We start from the raw sequence: 26,721 nt of genomic DNA, 5'->3' as shown, positions 1-26,721 counted from the left end.
AATGCCATTAACCATCCCCAAAACATTCTCAGTTGAGTATTGCCAAGTTTAACAGATGGCACCTAATGTTGCCTATATGTGTAAACATTTAATAGGAAATGTAACTTCATACTAAGCAGTTCACGTTTTGTTATTTTCCTAATGCTTAGCATAATAAAACGTTTCAGTATCTATTTGGTTACTGTAGTGCACTTTTTATGTATTGCTTTATTCTTTGGTTTATAAACATGATCACATTTACAGCAGTTAGACAGGGTTAGACAGAGTTGTGTCAAAATCTCATCTGAATGAAAATGCCATTACTACCGACTTGCATTAACATCTTGCATGTTTAGTAGCACAGTATGGGTTAAATAACACTGTCCAGGGGATTTTACAGGCATGTTCTGTGACTGGAGAGAACAGCGGGAGAGCAATCAGATTTTTGCAAGCACAATGGCATCCTTCCACTCTTCCCATCTAACTGCAGACATGCTAATTAATATATTTCTCTATCACCAGGTTGTTTGAAATAGTAATTAAAAGAGTAATTGAAATGTTTACTTGTTGTAGGAGTGTCAACCAAGACTTGGAATATAGCAATTACCCAGGATGGATTAGAAGAAGACGATGAGACCTTTGAAGTCATTCTGAATTCTCCTGTGAATGCTGTTCTTGGCACTAAGACAAGAGCTGTAGTGAAAATTGTGGACCCCAGAGGAGGTATTCTTTTTTGATCTGCATCTTAAAATCTGGAACAGTCTAAGCAGAAAATCTACTCCCTTTCAATAACAAAATGTCGTCATTAATGATAGCTTTCTTAACAAAAAAGGTGTTCTTTTTTCCTGTTTTACTACTGTTATTTAGGGGATATGTATAGAGTCTATAATTGTGAGAAAACCTATGGTTGTAGTACAACTAGTTGGATAATTGATTTATAATACATAGTTTGCAGCATTTAACCGGTTGAAGCACATAGATAATATGTTAAGCATCTTGGTTTAGTTTGCTTTATTAAATATTATGATCATGATTTTGTGTATTATGTTTATCTATAAACAGTTTAAGTATTACCTACATTCAGCATTTTGAATTGCTCCTCAGACTACTTGTATTATATTATATCCTAAAATGCATGGAACCAAAAAATAATATTAAAGTACTAATAAAGAGAGTAAAATTCATACCGTAATTTACACAAAGTACACAAATCAGTGTACTTTATTATCTGAAGTGTTATTTTTTCTAATGGAAAGCTTCTCCAATCTCTGTATGTAGCTTTAGACAATTTAGCTTTTTTTTAACATTTATCCTATTATCCTTTTATACTATTATCTTTGGTCAACACTGGGAGCTAATTTCTTCCCCTACTATTGAGTCATTATAATGGTACAAGTGTTTTTGCATATCTAATTCAGACCTGCTCAGTTATGGCATGCTAAACAGGACCAGGGGTAAACACAATTTCCCTTTTATTGTTGAGTTTTATATATTTTGTTTTTCTGAAATTTTATTGGATTTATGTTTTGCTGACAGTTTACATGCAGTTCTTATTTCATTTTTAATAGGTAGTTGTCAAAAGAATGGTGGTCTACGAAACTGTACCTTCCCACCAGCACGGACCTCCTGCAGCATTGGTCTGGTGGATATTCTGCTTTCAAATACGATAAAGACAGATGAGGGAATTAGAGGAGTTGTACCTGAAGAAATGAGTCTTGTACAAACTGGGAAAAAGAGACTCCGGGTTATTGGAAATGGAAAATCTGTAAGAATTTTTAAATAAATATTCACACATAGGCTGAACGTGAATGGTTACTCAACTAGAGCTGACAAATTATGACATTTGAATGACACATGCAATAACTTTGCTTTTTCTGCTATATTCATAAATGTATTCACTCTTTCCTACCAACAGTGTTGGGTTGTATAAAGCTGTCACATGCAACACAGTCCCTATGCAACAACAAGGCAAAAATGCCCTGAATAAGCATATGTTAAAAAATAGGATGTTTCAATTATACAAACTTTGTCCTATAGTACTAATATATTGGTTTACTGTATAATTTTTTTTTTTTAATCATGCGCTGAGATTTGCATAAAAACAAAAATAAACATAAAAATGCATGGCAGTGCAATTTTAAAATGCATATCAGTTTGTAGTTTGTGCACCCCTAATATGCAGTAAGGTATAAATGATCTGTAGGTTACAGAGACTCTTTTTATATATTTATATATATTTAAGTATATACACATTTGCCACTTAAATAAGTACACCTTGCTAGTGTGGATGGTGCCTTCAGAACTGCCATATTTCTTTGTAAAATAGATTCAGCAAGGTGCTTGAAATATTCCTCAGGAATTTTGGTTCATATTGACATACTAGCATCATGCAGTTGCTGCGGCTTTGTCGGTCCAGTTGCACATCCATGATCTGACCCTCCCATTCCACCACATCCCAAAGATGTTCTATTGAATTGGGATCTGGTGAATATAGATGCTCTTTCAGACGAGTGAATTCATTGTTCAAGAAACCAGTTTTAGATGATTTGCGACATTCTGCAGCAAACAATATTGTTAGCCATCAAAACATAAGTACTTTGCAGTCATAAAGGAATGGACATGGTCATAAATAATACTAAAGTGGACAGTTGCATTTAAACTATGCTCATTTGGTAATAAGAGGCATACCTTACTACAACCACAAACCTGAACCATTTAAAAGGCAGGATGGATCCATGCTTTCATAATGTTGACACCAAATTCTGACTCTACCATCTGAGTGTGGCAGCAGAAATTGATACTTAAAACAGGCAACATTTTTCCAGTCCTCTGTTGTCTAATTTTGGTGTGAGTTACCCTCAGGTGCCTGTACTTAGCTGACAGGATCAACACCTGGTGTGGTCCCCTGCTGCTGTAGCCCATCTGTTTAAAAGCTCAACCTGTTATGTTCTTTAAGTTGCTCTTCTTCATATTTCATGCTTGAAATACTGTTACCTTTCTATCAGCTTGAACCATTCTGGCCATTCTCCTCGTATTTTTGCTTGTTGGATATATAACCTTTTTATGGACCAATTTCTGTAAACCCTAGAGATGATTGTGTGCGAAAATCTAAGCAGATCAGCAGTTTTTAAAATACTGAGACTGTTTGCATGGTATTAACAATCATGGTACAGTCAAGGTCACAGAAGTCACCTTTCCTCCCCACTGTGATGCTTGACTTGAACTTTAGCAGGTCGTATTTACAATGTCTATGTTCCTATATGAATTGAGCTGCTGCGTGTGATTGGCTTATTAAATATTTGGGTTAACAACAGTTTAACAGGTGTACCTAATATATATATATATATATATATATATATATATATATATATATATTTATTTATTTAAAATCATATCCCCATACTGATTAAACTACCTTTCTCAATGCCTCATTTGCATTGTTGGAGTCTAAAAAGTAGTAAAAACTAATCCTGCATTCGAAGCAATGTAAAATCTGGACAAAACATGCAATTTCCACAGCAATTGAAACTTGGTTTTAAAGTATTTTAATAGGCACCCAAGGGAAATGTTTGACTTGCACACTAATTATATGAGATAATGCCCAAATGTCGCAATATGATGTGGAATGCCCAGCACCCAAATAGTAAAATTATTCCCAATTATCCATAGACATATCGGAGTTTGCCTTAGGCGGTTAATGACAAGGTTCACGTTTACGCTTAAACAGGACGCCCTAATGTAGTAAATCTGCTGGCATCTTACAGACCATTAATTCTAGTTCAGCACAACTTGCAAATTTAATTCTAACGGCCTATTTATACAGCCTGTGTACAGATTGTAGCAGTAAGTAAAATTAGAAGCAATAAGGTAAGCTCTCTGCTATCAGTTTACATTATTACATTTTTATTTAAAATGCAGATTTTTTAAAAAAGTTTTTTTTTTTTAATCAAATCTACACCTACTGTGTTGATTTATATATATAAAAAATAAGAATACACACTGGGATTCTTATAGACATATACAAATAAGAATACACACTGGGGCAGATTTGATCATTACATTTGCATGTTAAAGTTTATTTAGGGATTTCAAACTCTATGGTTCTGCAATATTCTCAGACTGATTTCTGCAGTGCATAAAGAGCTTTGCAAAAATGCAGGTAAAATTTTTTCTCTTGAAGCAATCAGTGGCATATTAGATGAAAACTACTGACATGGTCAGCTTTGTTCTGTGTTTTTCATGTCACATGTCAATTGTTAATGTATTTGTTGTACATTCATTTTTCAGGTCAAACCTTCATCTGTATACAAAGAAGGAACTGATACTATTTATCGAGTAAGTAACCATTCATAAGTAACCTGTATCCTACTGCCTGAGGTCTCTTGCATCTGTTTGTATCGGTCCTTTGTAAAAATTTTCTATACATTGGCCACATTGGTTCTGCATCTCCTTATAAACTTCTATTGGTCATTAGGCCCCATGACCACTGAGTGTATTTGTGTTGCCTGATTTGGTATGGTAAGTGTATTAGTGTGATACAGTGTGTGAATGATGAAGTTTGCTAATGTACTGAAACACCTCTACTATATTACCCGTATACAAGTAAGCAAATAAAAATAAAAAAAATTAGAAAACTCTTTTTAAATTTTTTTTTGCCCTAAAAAGTAATATGCATTGGATACTGTAAACTGATATGCACTGCATCAAATTCTAGCTATTGACTAAAAGGAGCACATTTTGCCCCTAATTTAGTATCACAGTTTGGTGTCACTGAAAGTTGAAGAAGAAAAACCATCATTAAACTCAACCCAGACAGCCAAGTTATCAGTGAGGAGTCATAGCCAGCAGGGAATACAAGTTTCAGCAAAGAACACTGAACTTCCACAATCGGACAGTGATCCCATATCCTCTGATAGTGCTAAGAAGGTATGTGATTTATAAAATAATACATTTTTGTATTACATGGAAAATGAAAAAAAACACATTATGGTTAGTTTCTTTTACTGGCTGCAGTTTCATCTTTTCTCTATCACATTTAAAGCACATCTAGGTTAGTGTGCATTCTCTATCATGTAAGTATGCACAGTATACTTGCACTTTATGACACAACTATCTGCCATAGTGACCCCTCCAGCGATGCGGCATCTGTGATTCTCCTTGTTGTTAGTCACTACCACTTCATCTGGGTTTGCTATGTTGACTAGAATAACATAACTCTTGGGCATGCACCCTGGAGTTAATCATTCCCAGCACCAGGTATGCCAAAAATGCAATTTTGTTGCATAGTGTAAGGATGCGTACACATGGGCAATAATTGTTGTTGGAAACGAATGATCCATGAAAATTCGTTTGATAATTGTTAACAAAAAAAAGCACAAAGACTGGTCAACGAAGCCCTCAAACGAGGAATCTCGCTGGAAACGAGCAACCGTCCCGGCGGATCTGATTTGGCGACGATCGTTTGTAATCTTTTGTGTGTATGATCGTTCAGTGATCGTGGATTGTTCTGTGTTTCCTGTACATGTCCCTTCCTGCATCATTCAAACGATTGTATCGTGTTTACATTATTGGTAGATTATATTTGAACGATTTTAATGTTACAGTATGTACAGAATTGTGCACAATACGATCGTTCAAAATAAACGAGAATAATTGTTTATCGTTCGATAATTATTGCACGTGCATACTTAGCCCCTGTTTAAAAGAAAATTGCTAGCAGGTAAGGCAGAGGTACATCTACAACAAAAGCACACCTGCTGAAAACTTTTAAAGTACACTAGCACTGCTTTAAAACCCAGTAGTATTAGTCCAAAATATATTTCATCACTGATTGAAGGATGTTGTTGTTGAAGTCATTAAATTTTTATACATGAGTTTGATCATTTTGCTATGATGTCTTTGTAGGAAAAAGGTATGACCTTTCCCAAGAAATGTACTCCAGACTTGAAAGGACTCTTGCATTTTGATGAAAACAGCCAAAAGCTTTACCAGTGCGATGGCATATCATGGAAGACATGGAGGGCTAATACCAAGGTACAAGTGATTCTTTATGTTGTTAGGAGGTTACTAAATACCATCTGTCTGCACCTCTCTATGTTGTGTGTGTGTGTGTTTGCTGGTCTTGTTCAGGCAGCTAAGAGATGCTGTGTTTTTTAAATCCCAGCCCCCTTCAATGTAGATCCCTAACTGATTGTTCTGGAACCATAGAGGGCAAGGGAGGGCGGTATCAATACAGCAAATAGTCCATGATACACCTGCTGCCTGCTTGCAAAACAAAATACTGTTACTATATAGGAGAAGCCCAAGGCACAGAATATATACTAATGTTGTTAAATATTAATACAATAATAATTTTTTTTTATTGTCCCAGGTTTGTACAGGCCCCCGCACCTTTTTTCAGCTAGTGTTAACCTAGACCCATTTCACACTCATGGTTGGCCACATAATCTTGTTGGGATCCTTCATGCATTGCCTGCAAATTCGACAGAAATTACATTTGCAATCAAAAACATTTAAAATCAATATTTAAAAAGTATAAACACAATATATAGTACCCACAACAAATAGACATCCCTGCTTTAAAAAAAAGTGATGTAACAAAAATTGTGTATGACATGATAAGCATATAAGGTGCTTAAAAATATTTACTGAAAAACCAAGTCTAGTCTTATACTCTTTGTTGCATTTATTACCATACCAGGGAACTAAAGAATTTGTGTTGCAGATTTCTCCTCACTTCCTTTTTAGTGAAATACTGTCTGCAGAACAGGACATGAAGGAAAAATGAAGCCCCAGACAGAAATTAAAACTTGACAGTAGTTCTAATCCTTTTAAATACTAATCCAAAACTAAGAAAATAGGTTTTATCAGCACATATATTTTAATTTTCCTTCACTTCTAAAACCCAGGCAAATACACATTAACTTAGTAAAGCAAATACTTTCTAAAGGCTGTCATGCAGGAAAAACAATTTCACAGTCCCAGAAGCTTGCTGTGCAAAACTTTGGCAAAATATACTCCGGGGACTCTAGAATTGCTTTTTCTTTCTTTGCAGCCTTTAGAAAGTATTTGCCTACAATAATAATTATTACTTTGCCTGTTTTTCTAAAGGTTACAAGAGGTACAATGTGGACTAGGTCTCTGCAGTGCAAAATACAACTGCAGATATTCAGAACACTGGTAATATAATTGCTGCTGCATTTATTCTTACCTGTTACCATTTGCTCCTCATCCATGTTCCAACCCAGCTCCCTCATAGCTCATAGAAGGCCCCCAGCCAGGTGCAGTATGCTTGTCATTAGAAGCTGCCAGGTCAGGGGGCTGACTGCTCGAAGTGGGTTAGGTAACCTGAAGCACCACGATTTGGGACAATTTTATACCCCCCACTCAATCTTCGGTATCCATCTACCCAAGCTTAGTCAATCCTGGATAGGCTTGGTATGGAATTGCACACACAACATACATTTAATGACCGAAATGACCTTTTTATTTTAACTTGACCACATCCATGGACAAATCCCTGCAGCTATGGCTATAGCTAAATCCCTGATTAAGCTTAATCTGGTCTGGCATGAGAATAGAGGGAATATTGAACCCTAAATACCGGCCTAGTATTAGTGCAGAAGGTCTCACAAAAACATGGTTATTGCCCTGTTAATTATACTGTATGATCAATGAGTCATTCTACCATTTTTAACAATGTAACATTTAACATTATTATTATTATTATTATTATTATTAATAAACAGGATTTATATAGCGCCAACATATTACGCAGCGCTGTACATTAAATAGTGTATAAAACATTATACAAAATAACTGTTATACCAAAATGACAACAAATGATGAGTGTGGGTGTGTGGTGAGTTTCTTTCTTCCTCTATTTTTATGTATTTATGGTTTAGGATTTCTAGTAATTAACAGCATTTTCCTAGAGTTGCATCCCCAGTTCAACACAATATGGTCATATTGAATCAGTTTCCACATTGTGGTTTCACAAGCTCTCTTATTTAGCTGTGCTTAAGCTAAGGTGGTTGAGCCAGTTTCCTGGAATGAAGCCATTTTTCTATTAATTATAAATTGTATATGTTTCAGGCAACAAAATGTCCATTTGGCTGGACTCCACATGACAGCAGCTGCTACAAACACATCACTGAGCAGAAGGCCACATGGATCACCGCAGCCCGGATATGTCAGGAACAGTAAGAACACTATTTTTTGAATTATCAGTAAAGATCTTTCAAAAAATAAACCCTTTCAGTGATGGCATGTGCCTATGTCATGTTTATTATTTTCCAAATTAATTCCAAAACAGATAATATAATGAGCAGGACTTTATGCAAATTTTCATGGAATGTGTTAATAGAATCTAAACACTAAGGTCATTTTATGTTTGAGATTAAGCCAAACACTATGCCAGATTGATAATATTTTGGTTATTGATTGGCTTAGGCAAATAAATTCTGCAGATGGTAATTAAATTACTGCATGCATTACATTGATTCAATCAGAATTTTTAGCTTGGAAGGATAAATCTAAAGCTAAGATTTTTTGGGCTTCTGTTATACTTTAAGATCCAATTCTCACATATGTATGATGAGAACGTGTATGTCTTCCCACGGGGCTGAGAGCGGTCATTCTGTGCTATAGGCAGCCTGTTCACCTAAATAGGCTAACACCACACCTAAGCAAAGTAACAAGCATGCACCATTTCTGGCACGGCTAGGCAACACATTTTCATGCCTTGAAATACAAATGAGAAGGACTATAGGAATGGATTGCATCGCATTAATGCTTGCTATGCGCATTACTGTACATTGTATTTATACATGCCAAAACATGTGCATTCCTGCAGCACACATGTGTGAATGTGCCCTTAGGTTTACCTCCAGCCAAAAAGAGGAGTATATAGTTCATCTAAGGGATTTATTTTATTTGCCAAAAGACCCCCACACAGCATGACCTTGTTGATGGCACCACTTATTGGATATGGTGGTATTCTATCTAAACTCCTACTGACAGTAAAAGAGCAGCATCAAACTATTGGGTCATCTTACTGCTCATTCTAATTTCTCTTTTTAGCCAAAATGTACCTTGTTAATACAATTGCTTGCAGTATACCCTTGATTGGTTCACAGTCATGCCCTTTCTTCTCTCGTTATGAGTGTTGCAAAATGCAGGGAAATGACACAAAGTCAAATTCAGATACTTGCAATAGCTACATTTAAGAAAATACATTTAATAATATATAATAATGTTTACATAGCTGAAGTTATTCATGTCCTTTATATCTGCCTGAAAATGTTTTGCCAAGGTCTAGTAGACTGGGCCATGTTACTTTTGCTACATCACCTACATTAAAGTATAACATGGAAACTAAATTTAATTCTGTGTGCAATTGTGGTCACCCAATTATGTAGAACACCTAAATGTGTATGTACAACTTTTGTTATTCTCCAACACAGGTACCATGCAACACTTGTGAATATCTTCAGTAAAGAACAAATGGATTGGTTGTGGAACTTCAGTGGCAGAAAGTCTTTTTGGATAGGCATGTATTTTTGACCATATTAGAATATATATAAAAGTTCTAAGCAAATAACATTTTCCTACTGCATAGTTAGGGCGTTTTACATTTGTAGACATAGGCACCATTTGATGGTTTTGATGTCCTTAACCCATGTGCATATTGATAAGTAAAGCAACAATCTGTGTAATACAAAAACTCGCCAAATATAAATAACAGTAAAAATAATCACGTGACATCTGTTAGTTCCCATAATCATCCCCACACAACTGAATGGAAATGAAGGTACAGAGGATGTTTTTGTGCTGGAGGAGCTGGTCTATTACTTGAAGCTTCCCAGTCAACCATCAACTCTTGCCTAGGAGAACCATTTCTGGAACTTCTTTTAGGCACTGGTTTTAACATTGGTTCTTTTCAGAACATGTTTTGGTAATATTATCCTTGGAGAGGCTGGTGCTGGTATTTTCTCTGCGCTTGCCCTGCCTCCAAAATAAGCAGACCAATCAGGGTCAGTCATGTTTTAGGAACTACCTCATTTAGTCCATTGGGTGGCATTTTCTAAAATCATCATCATTTGCTAATTATATTGCAGAAAGTTACCTTTGAGGGATTCTGGTAATTCCTAACGTCACCCACCTGGAGAAGTATCGTGCACATATGCTACATGCTCTCCATTGCCATTTAGCATAGAAGAAGCATGTTCCTGCTGCTGTTCTTGATCTGCAGAATAACGTGGAAGTCCAATCTTTGATCTTCTGTTTAATCAATGACTTTGACCCTGAGGCCTCAAGCAGACTGTGATGCCTTTCCTTGCAGATTTCATTCCTGGTCTTTCCCCAGCATTGGTGGCTTATGAACCAGAGATTGCAGAATGCTGATATGCTGTACTTCATGCATGAGTTTTTTTGGTGGTTTGTATCACTTTAGATTTGTGCCTTATATGTTTTTAAAGCCCTTAAGGTGACAAGGATTTCCATTTGCAGCCACTACTTAAAAAATAGTGATATTAGCAGGCAAACTTGAATGTGTAAAGAAAAAATACACTTACTTTAAACATTGATGTCCATAAAAAGGGAAGACGTAGCAAATACAGGTTCTTGTATACTAACACCAGAATCTAGTTGCAAACACTCTTTTGAAATTGCTATGATGGTATATCAAATACTCATTTGTACAAATAACAATTCAGAGTGTTTATTTTTTATTTTTAATCACTTTTTCATTACTGTATTATTTATTTATTTTTTCATTTTGAAGGCCTTACTAACCAAGTTAAAAGTTCCAACTGGGAATGGAGTAGAGGAGAGAAGGCCACCTTCACCAACTGGAAAAGAAGGCCACCTCGCCGGACAAAGAAAGGGAAAAATTGTGTTTCTGTGCAAAAGAAAGGCAAATGGCATATAAAAAGCTGTCAGAAGGCTAACAACTATATCTGCTCAAAGCAAATGTAGTACTGAATCTGTTATCAAATTATGTACGTTTTGTAGGAATATTTATTATTCTAATTTTTGTACAAGTAAGAAAGTCTTAACACCTGGATTTTTAACAACTGTTTATTTGATATTTGGTAAAGACTTAGGAACCAACTATGAGGTACATTTACCACGTGTTATGGCACATGTAAACATGTGTTGCATTAGGGCAACCCTTTTAAAAAGAATGGGCTGCCAATGTACTCTAGTATGCTTACAAATGCAGAAGACCCTTTTTTGAACACATATAATAAATACTGTACATTGCAGTGCTCATACAAAGGAACCCTTGAAATACATTAAGGACTTAAGGAACCCCCTGCTATAATTACTAAATTTACAGCACACAGTACATTGGCCTGATGCTGAGTGAGACGAATACCTCTTACATTGTCGGCTAATGGGAAGAATGTCACCCTTACAGATATTTAAAAAGATCATTGGTGACATTTAATCTGATCTGAAGGACACAAATTGCTCAATGCTCAGGGAACCTCCTAGCAACCTCTGGATTGACCCTAGGATTCCACAGAGACCTGGGTGAGAAATACTGCCATAGTGCTTTGGGGGTTCCATTTAAAATACATGGCACCTTGTATGTTACACGAGTTACCTTACAGTGCAGTAATGCAGGTTTTGCTGTAACAGTGTTAGTGGGCCGTTCAAGATGACCAGAACTTTAAAAGCCTTTTCCAAAAAAGGAGGACAATGAAGTAGTCTTTTATATTTCTCTACTGTTGTCTTTTTCCAATCACTGTATAACTATGTCTTGTTCTGCACTGTGTATCCCTTTAGAGGTGATTATTATGGCAGAAGATTAGGGTTTTGCTTTCAGTCAGTGTTTCTCCCTGTTGACAAGTGGTCTAATGGAGAGGTTTATGAAGTAGAGATTCACTGAATAAACAATAAAAAAGTAAAGAGATGCTTTTTTTAGATATAACTACAGCCTTCTCTCCAGCAAAGGGACACAGGAGTAACACAGTAGCACTCAAAAACAGCAATGTGATAGAAAGACAAAAGGGTGCTGTATAAGATCAATTACCAATTCTGGAAATTCACAATAACAGCAGATTCAAGTTTTGAATGCAGGTCCACTTTAAGAACATAGAAGATATCTTTCAGACAAGACTGTCAGCCATGGCGTTAATTTTATGTAATTGTATTTGATATTAGCAGTATTTTGTGTGCACAATCTAAGACTAGCTTTTGAAATGCTAAAGGTGTTTGTCAGTCTGTTATTAAAGGAAAATGACAAATGAGTGTAAATAAATCATTCCTAATTTGATTACTTTGGTGTTGGCATCTAATTTCCTTTTTGATAGTTGTATCATACCAGTACTAGTCATGGACAAGCCACTGCATTGGCCATATATATAAAACAACTTAGATCATAATAAACACTTTTCCATTTTTCTAATTTTAGGATTGTCCAAGTCCAATCTTTAAAGGCCACATAAAGGTTATTTTTTTCTAAAAATGCACACCTTACTAAATTTACTGCTGGTAAAAAAATATTGGAAAAGTGTGTAAATGTTTTAGATTTAGGTTCCAGACCAAATCCCTCACCATGGGGCCTATGTTTAAAAGAGAGAATGGAGGTGATCAAAAAAAAAGATTACCACTTTTTTTATCAGGAATAATAAAAGAAAAGGAAGGGAAGATAATGATCACCATGTCCATAAAGTAATAGTCAGCCTAAATGCCATTATATAGTTTGCCAAAAATCTTTGAAAGGGGAGAACAACAAAGGCTGCATCGGAGATCATTGGTGTTTGTTTCAAACCCTCTGATCGCCATTTTTACTGCAAATCGCCACTTTTCAAAAGTGCCAATCACAGGCACAAGCTGTGGTAATTGCTGCTAGAACATGTGACAATTAGTTACCCCATTCAAATTAAGTATTGGAATGCCAGTCTAAGTTAATAATAGTACAATAATAAAAAAATCATCCTTTTATAAATCTAGTGATTTGAAAAGTAAAAATTAAAAAAAAAAAAGTTCAACAAAGTGGTGATCTGTTACCAAATCACCCTTATACATACCCCCAAATGTAAAAGAGAAACCTAGATAAATTTGACTTGATTTCAGCCTCGTCCAATCCTCTGCAAAGCAGCACTGTACACTCTAAGAACTGAAACCCAATAAAGTGTCCTGTATGAAGAAAGGCTCTCAAGGAACAAGCTAACGAGAGAAATAAACGTATTATTTTTGTTGTTGCTTACAATCATGTGGGGGCTAAATTCACTGTCCAAACATTTTTCAGAGTTATGCTTTAAATGAGACATCAATATTCTAGAGCTGTATACATTGTCTGGGATAGGTACCAAAATATTCTTTCAAAGGAGGGCATGTGCTTGGTCCTGACACAATAATTCATGTTCTTTGAGACATCTCTCAGGCACTCTAATACATAAAGCCCATTGTCCTTGTGACCCTTTTATCTCAAAGCATATCACCTTTCCAAGAAGACAATCATAAACATCTCTATTTTTTGCATTGTGTTTCTGGTACAATAATAAAATGAAAAAGATACTATACATTCTTCTTTTTATTTTTATATACATAAATCTAGTCTCAAAACATTATTAACTATTTCAGCAATAAAATTCTGGAACCACTAAATTAAAATACCTGGCAGCACATTGTCCTGCTAGAGAGGAGTATCTCTATTTGAAACTTAAAAGTATTTGTCTAGATTTGTTGTGTTCATCATAGAAAATATAAAACAGGATCAATGTAACAAATAAGATCACCTTTGAAAATTCCAATTCTGCCTATAAAACAACCAATTTTACTTCAATTCTAGTCACTGGTAAATGTTAGCTTTTTTGGAATATTTAATTAAATAAATAAATAATGGGAGTTTAATTGTCAGACTAGTTTTGTGTGAAAATAATAGGTAATAATTATTGTTTAAAAAGAACTGAAGACATTATATGATTGTAATAATATAATGACAGTTAAATTTGTACTCTTAGCATTAGTCACATGTCATAACAGCCTTGCCTCCAATTATGATTTTATTGATGGCCAAAACTTCCCAGTAGGTACTGTTACAATTGCAATAATATGTCTTCAGTAATAGCTCCATATAAACAGTATGATTCTGACTTTTGATTAATTAAAATAAAGAGCCTGGAAAAAAGGTTATGTTTCTTAGTTCCATTTGCCAAATAAAAAAAGGTAATGTGTCTCCAAGACAATAAATCAGAAAATAAGTACAGTGAATGATTGGGTCATTTTAGGATGTTTACGATCTGCTTTGTAGGCTGAAGCTAGATATTTACCCTCTTCTTCATTTGCCTAAGATCTAAAAATACATGAACACAAAAATAAGTGGTAGTCTCTTGTGACACCACATCTTATTTGTCCCTACAACAACCCCATTTTATATTGCTACAATTTTAGAGTTCAGTCCAATAATTGTCTTGGCTTTGGTTGGTTCTGTACCTTGCGCCACTAAACTGAAAGAATGTAGACTAGAAGCTTTGACATGTTTGGGGTCAGTGCATTAGAAAGTAGTGAAGCCAGAGACAGCCCAAAACTAGTATTTATAGAAGAAAGCATTTTATGGTAGCATTTATATTCCTTTCTTTGAAAGAAAACATGTGGTTTGTCCCTACAACAAAAAGCCACATATTTGATGTAACCCTTTGGAGGAAACATACTTAAAGTGCATTAACCTACTAAAAACTGGAGTCTGATTGCTTCCTGCTCTTTGAAACTCTATATTAAGCAATGCCATTTGTTGGGGGGTTAGGGAATAAAGGCTACAGCAGTCAAGTAATTCAGGAAATCAAATAACACAAGAAAACGTTGTGTTTCCATAAGTACATTAGTGATGTAATGGTATTGCAGTCTGTATTTTTAGAAAATGATGGAGCGAGTTTCTAGCGGTGCCTTCTCTAGGGTAATCACAGAGACATAATTATCACAAATAGGCACTCGACATTTAACATGGCCTATGGTGACATTTTAACAAGAACATGAATGAAATGTGTTGTGTTCTTGCTTCTGTCTAAAGCCATGCTTTCCTGCAAGGCATTCAAAAGCACATAATACCAGGTGATGTCATGTTCATGTACATTTCTTGCTATATAATTACATGCTTTGATGCTGTAAGCTTACACTGCACTGTGTGTAGACTCTGCTCTACTTCATCCTTAAAAAAATATTTAAAATATTCCTAAATAAATAAATAAAATAAAAACTAAAAATAAATACTTCAATGAAAGAAGGTCAACGTAGATGTAGACACATGGTATACAAAAAATTAGGAATCTTGTGGTATATATAAAAGGTCATTAAAGACAGACCTTGTTAAATAGAACAATGTTTTTTTAAAGGCCCAGTGCTCCTAAAATCACTATTTCAGTGTTCGTAGATGCTGGAGTGTATCAGTATTTATCTTGGTTAATTCAGCGGTCAACATCCTGAACACCTACTGGCCACATTTGGTATGATTTATTAAAGTTGTCCAAGACTGAAGGAGAAAAACTATCATGAGAGAACCTGGGTAATCTGCCAAACCTTGAATGGATCTGGTCCAGGATTGAAAACATTTGCCAACTAATAGCAAATCATTTTTAGTAATTCCTTTTCAGATTTGCTGGATAACCCAGGTTCTGACAATGATAGTCTATCTTCTCCAGTCTTGGGGAGCTTTAACATATCAGGCTCAGGAGCCCCATTCACTTTGTTAGACTTTTCTGTTTGTAGTTATACCAAGTTTCTTTTAGCAGTATGGAGGAGGAAACTGACAAACACCTGTGCAAATCTATGTTTAAGGGTTTATTGTTATTCAACACATATGGATAGAGGGTAGGGGCAGCAGTGTGTCAGCTGTCCTTTAGCATAATCACTAAAGTCTTCATAGTGAAGTGTGGGAGAAGCAAATCTTCCCTGGAGTGGGTCTCTCTTGTGAATGACAATCCCAAATTCAGCACCAATGGGATTCTGTCCTGAACCCCTCTCTTCGGGGTCTCTGCCTTTAGCTTCTCCTCTATGAAGCCTAATCCTTAGCTACTGGGAATACAGGTCAAATTCTAAGTGATCCAGTGTGTACACCCTCTGGCCTAGTAAGCCCCAGGGGCAGCAAAGCCATTCCTGTCTGACCCTATTAGCTCCTTCAGTAATTCATGGCAAAGGCCCCCCCTTATCATCAGATCTCCCATATCCCCCTGAAGCCTGCCTAAAAAGCTACCAAAAAAATGTCATAGGTTTGAAGTGATACACCAGGGCAGTGACTGTCTGCCACCTTTTGTGACTTCCACTGTTATAGGAATCCTTTACACTAGATTTTGGAGGTTGTCAATGGGAATTTGTGTCCATGTAGGAAAAAGAGCATTGCTGGAGTTAGGTATTGACTGTAAACTTTGAATTAAATTTATCCCAATGTATAGTGTACAGTAAAAGTGAAGTCAGGATTCTGTCCAGGCCTCTGAGATCGATCATCAACTCATCAAATCAACCTTTGTTAAAGCACAAATCTAAGCTTTTTGGCAGAACAGTTAAAAGCCAACCTTAGACTGCTTCTACAAGGTTGGAAATACACAATTGTCTTTAACGGCTCTGTATGGTATTCTGTCCCAATAACTGGATATTTACTGGAAACATATATATTTGCACACTTTCAGCTATGTAGTGTATCTATTACAAAAAAAAAAACAAAACAAAAACTAAACTATGTATGAATAAATTTGCTAAAAATATTATGAATAACGTTTTGACCTAATATATTACTTTCAGAATATACTTTTATGAATATAGAAAATGCATGACTCAATGTAAAATGAACACCATGAAGAATATAATATAATATAATAAGAATATAAATAAAATAAAATTCTATATTAATGGGGGAAGTTTTTAATATTTTAATGGCATTAGCATGTATACTTCAAAAAGCAGTTCAGATAGAAGCCCTTTTAACAGAACCCCACATATAACACCAAAATAGAACACTCAAATTTGAATAAGCATTCAGATGTAGGATGAGTACTATCTAGATTCAGAACAGGGTGGACCAATGCAACAAAGGCTTTTCTAATCACTTTAAAGGTAAATATTATCTTGCTTTGAAAGGTTAATTTGCAGTCTATTTGCTTCATATACTATTTCCAAGACAAGTTTATTCTTTAAGAGGTGGAAATGAAAAACAGTGACAAACCCTGTGATGGTAATTTGCAATGTAAAAGGCTCCACCAGCAAGAGGTAGGAATTGAGATTTAAATATCTGCATGTACAATGAGAGATACACAGCCTGCAAATCTGTGTCCCATGTCACAATAGTAAGTGGCACTTGGTTCAGCCAAATTAGCAGGTAATAAAAATGAATCCCTTTAAAGTAGGATGCAAATAATGACAAACGTATTTAGCTCAGATCAACATGACAATAATTAGCAGTAATCATCACACTGTTTTGAAGCAAATGGCTGCCAACCTAATTGTTGATTGAAATTTCCAATTGAATCAAGCGGTGTGTGGATTACAAATCCTGGCACTGAGCTAGCAATTATTGTCAAAGGCAGCCTCGGAAATAGGTGTTTCTTTTTATCTTTCTGACAGCATTTGTGAGGCTATAGTTAAACCTTCAAGTCTTTTCTTCACATAAACAAGATATTTAAAATGTTGTCAGCTAGGATTTTTAGAAAAAAGGTTAGCTTGTAAAATGTTTTTGCAACTTCTCAGAGTGTTGTCTTCTATTATTATTTCTTTTAGTTTTTTTTTTTTGGTCACTCAAATGAACATTGTTTCCAGGGCCTCATACTTTCAGTTATCGTTATCAAGGACAGTGTGAGTTTAATATAAATTGCAGAATGTATTATCTAGTAAAGCCCTAGAGTAGAAAACAATTACTACTGAAACTCGTCTTAGATTGATATTTTTTAGTAAAAAAAATTTTTAAAGACTTGCAGCAACTAACACAGGACATAGACACATAGACACAGCCTGACACATAACCTCCTGGATCTTGACCCTAATCTTAACCCCTAACTTTAACTTCTAATACTAAATTACCTCCTTTTGAATATTCTGAATGTGCCTTGCCAAACAGTTGGACCATCCTGTGCGAAGATCAGTATCACAAATACCTACAGTTTCCTCCAAAACAATCCAGTAACAATATACAATATTAACAACTCACTAACTAACAACTTCAGCCCTCTCTAAAGGTCGCCATACACTAAGGGATGTTTTATTAGACTGGATGTTAGAGTGGTAATAAAAACCTATTGAAAACTAGAGCACCCCCTGAAAATGTTTAATTAACATTTGTTGTTGAATGGTAATGAAGGCACTGGTTACTGTACACAGAGTTTCCAGTTTTGATGGACAGCTGATGTCACAAACGTGTCTAATACTTCTGCAACAGATACTGTCTTGCCCTCTTACAATGTGGTGGCATGAGAGCACAAATTAGGAATTAGTTTCACCTACCGGTAGGAGGACCTACAAAAATGTTTACACTTACACATAACGCTAGCTTAGCGTGTGTGACACAGAAAAAAAGGGTTGGTATCACTGTCCCTCTGTTTTGTATAGAATGTTCCCTCAGGTTATGGATCCCTGTTGGATATTTGGAAGGGGGGCAGGCACAATGGGCCTGATTTATTTCTCCAAGGCCGGAGAGAATACAATTTAACCAGTGAAGCTGGGTGACCCAACATATCTCGAATGGATTTCTTCAAAGTCATTTGCTATTTGCTAGCAAATGTTTTGAATCCTGGACCAGATTTATTTCAGCTTTGCTGGATCACCCAGCTTTACTTATGAAAGTTTATCCTCTCCAGCCTTGAAAAGCTTTAATAAATCAGGCCAAATGTATCATGTCTGGTGGTAATGCCCCTCTATTCATCAATTCTGTAGCTTTAATATGCAACTTTTTTTTCAAATGATAGGGGAATCAATCCTTATGGTTATTCCTCACCATTAGGGACTGACTGGGGTACCTACACTTTGGGAATGGGCAACTGAATTGTCTCACATACAGCAAATGGAGGAGCTGATGGTGCAATTAAACAATTGTAATGATGCTCACACAGAAACATGGCCAGTTTGGTTGCTCTTTATTAAGTCTGTGAAATCCATGCTTTGATCAGGTAAAATCCTGAGCTCAACCCGGATGGACATTCTCCTATATTTCTCTCTTGTCTTTCATCTGCCTTCCTTTCTTAATGCTTTTTTGTTTTTGTTGTCTATCTTTTTTATTTTCTCTTTCTCCATTTCTTTTCTTTTGGTACTAAATGTCCCACCTTATGTTGTGTTGCACCTTACTTCAAAGACATAAACTTGGTAACTTCCTTTCTTTTTTAATTTCCCTCGTTCTTCCCTGGGTGTGGTTTTCTTAATTAGGTTGTTGTTCACTGGAATTGAGTTTCGTATATATTTACTTGGTATTGTTATGTATGTTCTCCTTTAAAGCTTGTTTTCAGATGTAAATATAATAATTTGCAAATGTGGCATAACATCTGACTTTCACAGATTTGTTTAGTTTCTCTGTATTTTGTAACATTTTTTTCTCAATAAAAAATTGCTATTAAAAAATGCTAATTATGAAAGAAAATAGTGCTCATAAATGGACTGTAATAATGTCACAAATGGGATGCAGGGGTCAAATTCTTCCAGCATTGTGATAACTTATAGGCATATGTCTAACAGCTCACCTTTCTTGGGGAAATGTCTGCTCATCTATGACAATCCTATCCCCGAATTAAAAAGTAGGGACAGCCTTTATACAAAATAATGTACAGTAGTTACACATGGTAAATTTAACATAGTTTCAGCTTTGCAATCAAATGCCTCATGTCTCTGCTTGTTATCTTTTTTTGATATGAAAATTTGCCTGTACAAGTGTACATATTTTTTCCTGTATTTTGACCTGTAATATTGGATTTTGTGTATGATAAAACTTACTATAGCAGATAAAATATAATAAAAATAACTACAAATGGAACAAGTTCACACAGCTAACTCACTAATAAGAATAAAAGGTTGACAGCTTTATATTTAGCTAAGATTTGAAAATACCAGTACCGTTATGAAAAAATAATGATATTATCTTACTGTTAAAGCTTATAATGTCTAAGCCCATCATATACAAAATGTTTCCAGCAGTTGTATGTTTGTTTGATGGTTGCATAGTTTGTTAAATAAAGACCCAAATATCAAATGTGTCAACGTATGTACCTTTATTCCAGATCTGCCCTAATGTTATATTTTACAATAAATGAAAAATATTCTCCTCAGTTGACTGTGGACTAGATTGGGTGATAGGGATTGTTTTTCTTCTCTAGAATCAGATCCTTCCAACAGGTCTTGTGGAAACAGAAGTCAGCCCTGTTGGATATTGCAAGCTAACCACTCTCATAGTCAGGCCAAGGAAGGACATGATTTACTAATGTAACATTCCTCTATAGATACACACATTCACCATTGGGCAATCTGAAAATGTATGCTTATGCACTGATTTTTCAGATAAACTAGCACTATTTTCTAATGTTTATGGATAGCTTTAAAATATAACAAAACACTGCACGTTACACTAGTCTGTTACAATATAAATCTATTTTTCTATTCTTATTAAACAACCAAAAAAAAAAAACTAATAATAAATTAAGATGATGACTCTAGGCAAGATAACATTTACTGCCTACATTGTGCCAGGGACCCTTTCACCGTGGAGATAGCACTATGCAGCCCATCTATCAAGGGTCAGTCCCGGCAACCTTGGCAGGAAGAATACTGAATCCAATATGTATTTTTGTATTTGGAAAAATGGCAATAAAGATCATATAGAAACATGTAATTAGAAGAGACAGTTATCCCTACATTATTCACTTGAGCTGAATATTTAGACCTACAATGGTCATCTTCTAAATCTGAATCTACAGTAGCAACCATAACATTTGTGGTCCTTGCCTCATATACACATCAAGATTTTCCAGACCTGTATGTAAATAGTAAAACATTAGTCATGAAAAGACAGGCATGAATGAGGATCATCTACATCTTTTTCAAGTGTTTGGATTAACATAACAAAGGTATAAATTACCATAACTATACCAAAAGCCCAACACTTTAGCACTAAGATACCAGGTAATGTGAGAACTAGATCATGTGCTGTAGCACTTTAAAAGCAGACTGTTCCTTACATTTAGCTTACTCTTGGCATTACTTGTGTTCCAACATGTGGTTCTCATTTTGGTTCTCATTTTGCTGGCTCATCATCATGGCTAATACTGTAGCAAAAGAACTGATGACCGATAGAAGAGCTAACAATCGCTCTGTCCCTACTCATCATCACTCCACAAGAGATATGGAAGATCTTCAGAATCTGGCAATTGATGATTTAGTAGTAAGTAAGAATCATGTTAAGACAGAAGCACCAGAATGGAATCCAGACGAAAACGAAGTGCCCCAACTAAGTTTTTTACCAAGAGACACTCATGGAGGAAAAAGGCATAACCAGGAAGCATTAGGAACAAACACCCTAAACTCGTTTACTTCTGAACGAGTCACTGAAAAAAAAACAAACTTACCTGAGAAGCATGCCAAAAGATTCTGGAATTATTTTATATATAAACTGAATGCAAACCCAGAAGATCTACATCATACTATTAAAGTACAAGAAGCGCAGCAGGAAGTCTGCCAGACTCTACCGTTTTTTCAGGTGAGTAAATGTCTACTAATTACTTTTACTACATTTTGACCTCTCATCTCTAATATGTCATTATATAGCATCAGGATTTAAATTACAAGAATTATCTAAGAAATAGACTTTTTAGATTACTGCAAAATCAGATAAAATTAGATAATTTAAGAGGAATGGCCTGATGAATCAGTTTGTATGCTCAGAAGTTCAGTAAGATGAGACGACTATGTCAGGCTGCAGAGTGTGAAGAATGCATGGGCTCCAACAGTAAGACGTTGGTAACATTTCCTATCTATCTAAGACTTGCTAAAGGTTGGAGAAATATTGTAGGGCCTCCAAGAGTGCACCACTTTTTTTGCTATATATGGTACACTTTTGCTCATGAAGGAATTTGGTATAGCAATTTTTAGATTACTTTTTGATTATAAAATGACAATAAAATGTTTGTCTGCTCAAAACTGTCTTTTTAACATAGGTTAAGTGTTAACTGCTATCCATGGCTCCATGTATTTATCCTCACAGATAGAAAAGTACATAAAGTAGGGACAAGTAAAGATGTGTAAACTACAATAACCCTTAGAAACCAATCTAACCCCCTTCATGGGCTGAGGGGTATATTACTAAAATCCAGCAATGGTCACAAAGCAAAACCTCAGAAATAAGCCAGTTTTATATGACTCATAGCTACAAAATATTCTGGGGCCTAGAAGCCAAATCTATTTACCTGCACCTAAACTGATGGAACATCCTCAGAAAATTATGCAATCTAGAAACCAGGTAATGGTAGCATCCATCTCTGATTTATTATGCTAGTATTGGGCATTATGAGATGGATAGATAGATGGAGATAGATATACCGCTATTTTCTGGTTATGAAAATTGATTACAAATAGAGAAAAAACATGAAACTTTCTGTTTGACATTTAAATATATATATATATATATATATATATATATATATATATCTTTTTTTTTTTTCACAGAATATATCGCATGAAAATTGTAAAGATGTAGTGATACAGAACAATCTCTGCTTTGGCAAATGCAACTCTCTCTATGTACCCAACCAAAGACAAGAACCTAACAGCTGTTCTCGTTGTCAGCCTTATAAATTCAGGATGAAGAACATTAAACTAAAGTGTAAAGAACCCGGCAGTGTGATAAAAGTTGTTATGATAGTGGAAGAATGCAAGTGCACGGTTCATAAACACAGCTCCTATGGAAATCAGTAAGGCCTAATGACAAACTTGAAATCCTTACCTGCTAATATGACTTGATCCAATGACTATACTAAAAGAGTCAACAGGACATTATATTTAAAATTTGGTCCTTAGGTGGAGGAGGTGAATATGCATGAAGAAAACCTGACCTGAGAGAACAGCACAGGCTGCCATTGCTGACTTTTATGGAAATGTTAGCTCCCTTACTGACTCTGGCTTCAGTATTTTTAGTATTATCTGAGCCATCACAAGCATCACAAGTCAAAATTCCTCAAAAAGTAATAAAGCCGCTGGATCGTCTAGCACAGTGTTTCTCAACTGAGGTTCCATGGAACCCTAGGGTTCCTCCAGAGGTTGCTGAGGGTCCCTTGAACAATGTGCACCTCTTAGATCAGTTACCATAAACACCAATTATATTTTTGGCATTCTGTAAGGGTGATATTCTTCCTATTGACCACTACGCTAATTTACTGTTAGCTGTGGATATAATATTTATAGACGGGGCTCCCAGATTTCAAGGGTTCCTGCACAATAAAAAGATTGAGAAACACTGATCTAGCATTTTTAGGTCAGAATTGACAATCCCTATATACAGGGTTCATTTTCTATAGACATTCAATCATGCTTCTCCTTGGACTCTTGTACTTAGGGAGGGTTCTGTATTCTAGCACCAGTTTGTCAAAAATAGTTTGTTTTAATTAGAGATAAACACTTAGATAACACATTTATTAGAATAAGATTCATGTTTAAGGCAATCTTTATCTTAAATGAAAAAAATGTATTTTCTGCATATGGTATTGTATAATTTTATGTTAATAAAAATTACATTTGCATTTTAATCTGTTTAATTAGAAACACCCATATCCTTTTACATGTGAGAATCTTTAAAAAAAATGTTATCATACATGATTCAAGGTATGTTGCAGGTTTAGATGTAATTTCATGTCAGGCACAGTCAAGACTTCCAGAAAGTGATCCTGATATTCAGTGATTTACTTCAGTGATTAGTCTTCAACAAGTGAAATGCATGCTCAATTGGGTTCAGATCAGGTGACTGACTTTGCCATTCAATGATATTCCATGCCTTTGCTTTAATAAACTCCTGGGTTGCTTCGGCTGTATGTTTTGGGTCATTGTCCATCTGTAATATGAAATGCCTCCCAATCAATGTGACTGCATTTAGCTGGATTTGAGCAGACAGTATGTCTCTGAACACCTCAGAATTCATTCGGCTGCTTCTGTCCTGTGTCACATCATGGATAAACACTAGTGTCCCAGTGCCACTGGCAGCCATGCACGTCCAAGCCATCACACTGCCTCCGCCATGTTTTACAGATGATGTGCTATGCTTTGGATCATGAGCTGTTCCACACCTTCTCCATACTTTTTTCTTGTCATCATTCTGGTAAAGGTTGATCTTGGTATCATCTGTCCAAAGAATGTTTTTCCAGAACTGTGCTGTCTTTTTTAGATGTTTTTGAGCAAAGTCCAATCTAGCCTTTCTATTCTTAAAGCTTATGAGTGGCTTAGACCTTGCAGTGCACCCTCTGTATTAACTTTCATGCAGTCTTCTATTTATGGTGGACTTGGATATCGATACGCCTACTTCCTGGAGAGTGTTGTATAGTTGGCTTGGGTAAAGGGGTTTCTCTTCACCATGGAAATGGTTCTGCAATCATCCACTACTGTTGTCTTCCGTGGATGTCGAGCACTTTTGGCGTTGCTGAGTTCACCAGTGCTTTGTTTCTTTCTCTTCGCCTTTTATCTGCTTAATTGATAATGACATAACGAAGGAATTGCCCACACCAGCCCATGAAATAGCATTTGAATCAATTGTCCAATTACTTTTGAGCCCCTGAAATTAAGTGAATGTGTTAAAAAAGGCTTTAGTTCCTCACATTTTTATGCAATCTTTTTGTTCAACCCTCTGAATTAAAGCCGAAAGTCTGCAGTTCAACTGCATCTGAGTTGTTTCATTTAAAATTAGTTGTGGTAATGTACAGAACCAAAATGAGAAAAAAGTTGTCTTTGTCCAAATATTTATGGACCTAACAATATATTTATTTATCTATATATATAGCGAGTTTACTTTATATTTAAAATATATATTGTTTACCTTGCATAACAGCATGAACATGTAAGGCAGATTACAATTCTGTACATTTCTGACCATTACCTTACTCCGATCATGTTATATCTGCTGTGCGCGGTAGAGTTTATTTTGAAAGGCAGGGCTTCCCGATCTACTCATGTTGCCTTTGTGATCTAGGCAAGATCCATGATCGCGATCCACATGTTGGGCACCCTTTCCCCCCCCCCCCCCCCCGGTATAGTACAAGGACCTGGTATAAATGGCCTCTTACACAATTCACAGCTGTTGTGGGTAGTCAAACTATATCAATAGGTCACTTTATACTGCTTTGGATTATGTCTTCAGTTTTTTTTTTAATCTGTTGCGTTAACAGCCCAAGAAGACATGGGCAGTATTTTTCCCAGCTACTGCCATATTTTAGGTACTTTTTTTTATGCAGATGTTGTGTGCAGTTTTTTCATTTGCTTATTTCCATAGTAGTGTGTGAACTTTCCAGGAATACCACTTATTTTTGCCTTGTGACTGAGGCTTTGTTTACACAAAGGTATTTCAAAAGGTAGTTCCAAGCCCCACTGAAAACAACAGCTGATCAAAGGGAGTGTAAAGCTGCGTACACACTTGCAATTTTTGTCGTTGGATAGGATCTTTCACGATCCTTTCCAACGACAAGGGACTGGACGATGCATGAACGGTGCTGTACATACAGCACCGTTCATGCTCTATGGAGAGGGAAGGGGGAGATCGACGGAGCGGCACCCTGCTGCGCGCTCTCCCCCTTCCCTTTCATTAGGATCGGTCGTCGTCCATCGTCCGTGGATCCGGCAGGTCGGTTGTTCGGGCGATGGACGACACCGACTGTACACACGGCAGATTTTTGCCCGATATTTGGCCGATGCCGATTATCGGGCGATAAAAATCTGCCGTGTGTACGTAGCTTAAGCATATTTGTTTCAGCTTGTTTTGAGTCAGAAGCTCATGTATACCTACCTCTGAATCATCTGAGATGGGAAAGGACAGCTTTGGAGGGAAGCATCAATGGAGGGACAATTGAGGAGGAAGGAGGGACAAGGCAAAAAAATTCTGAAAGAATTTTGGGACTTTTAACTTCCTTAGCAGTAATGCCGAGTGTAGCTCGGGGTGAAATATCCATACCAAAAGGGGAAACCCGGAGCCACACTCGGGTAAAATTGCCAGGGAGTTTTAAAGCTTACCTGGTAAGCTTACCTGCAGCAATGCTCAGTATCTTCTTTCCCTGGAGATACTGGCCAGGCATCTGTGTAACCTGGCGATGCCGGCCGGCATTTGTGTCCCCAGCATATGAATGTTGGGGACGCAACGCTAGAGGAAGCAGATGCCAGCCGGGCATCTGTGTGCGAGTGTGTGGCTGGGGGGCGCGACAAGGCGGGAAATTTAAAATACTAAGTATTTTTAAATGTATCACTTTTACATTTAAAAATACTTATTATTTATACCGCCAGGGAGGTTAACAGCCTTGATTGGTCATGTTGGAATGAAGAAACTATATATCTTGAAATATACTGAATTTGAACACTGAGCTGTGGATGCACAATTTAAGAGATCCCCATCAGGCAGGAAGGAATCCTTTGCTGCATAAAAAACCCTATCTAGTTCTGATACATTTACAGGTAGTCCCTGAGTTAAGGACATCTGACATACGGACAACTCCTAGATACAAACAGGGCTTCCCTGCTTGTATGTGTGCAGGACGGTGTGCGGTTTGCATGACTCGCAGAAGTCTTTTGCTGTTCTGAAACCTC

The 26,721-nt window shown here is 36.2% G+C and overlaps 1 protein-coding gene across 3 annotated transcripts in view; it reads left to right on the top strand.

Annotated features, from left to right (window-relative positions):
* Positions 1-12,265, top strand: part of FREM1 (FRAS1 related extracellular matrix 1) — an 83,598-nt gene extending 71,333 nt beyond the window's left edge. For all 3 annotated transcript variants that reach the window (XM_072404295.1, XM_072404294.1, XM_072404296.1), the window contains 8 exons: positions 553-702; positions 1,548-1,744; positions 4,267-4,314; positions 4,732-4,905; positions 5,884-6,012; positions 8,074-8,180; positions 9,444-9,529; positions 10,763-12,265. In XM_072404295.1, the coding sequence (XP_072260396.1) occupies positions 553-702; positions 1,548-1,744; positions 4,267-4,314; positions 4,732-4,905; positions 5,884-6,012; positions 8,074-8,180; positions 9,444-9,529; positions 10,763-10,956 (1,085 nt within the window). In that variant the 3' untranslated portion in view covers positions 10,957-12,265. The remainder of the gene's footprint in view (positions 1-552; positions 703-1,547; positions 1,745-4,266; positions 4,315-4,731; positions 4,906-5,883; positions 6,013-8,073; positions 8,181-9,443; positions 9,530-10,762) is intronic.
* Positions 12,266-26,721: the final 14,456 nt, after the last annotated feature.

The sequence above is a fragment of the Pyxicephalus adspersus genome, chromosome 3 (assembly GCF_032062135.1).
Source record: "Pyxicephalus adspersus chromosome 3, UCB_Pads_2.0, whole genome shotgun sequence".
Taxonomy (NCBI): Eukaryota; Metazoa; Chordata; class Amphibia; order Anura; family Pyxicephalidae; genus Pyxicephalus; species Pyxicephalus adspersus.
This window is presented reverse-complemented; position numbering and strand designations above follow the sequence as displayed.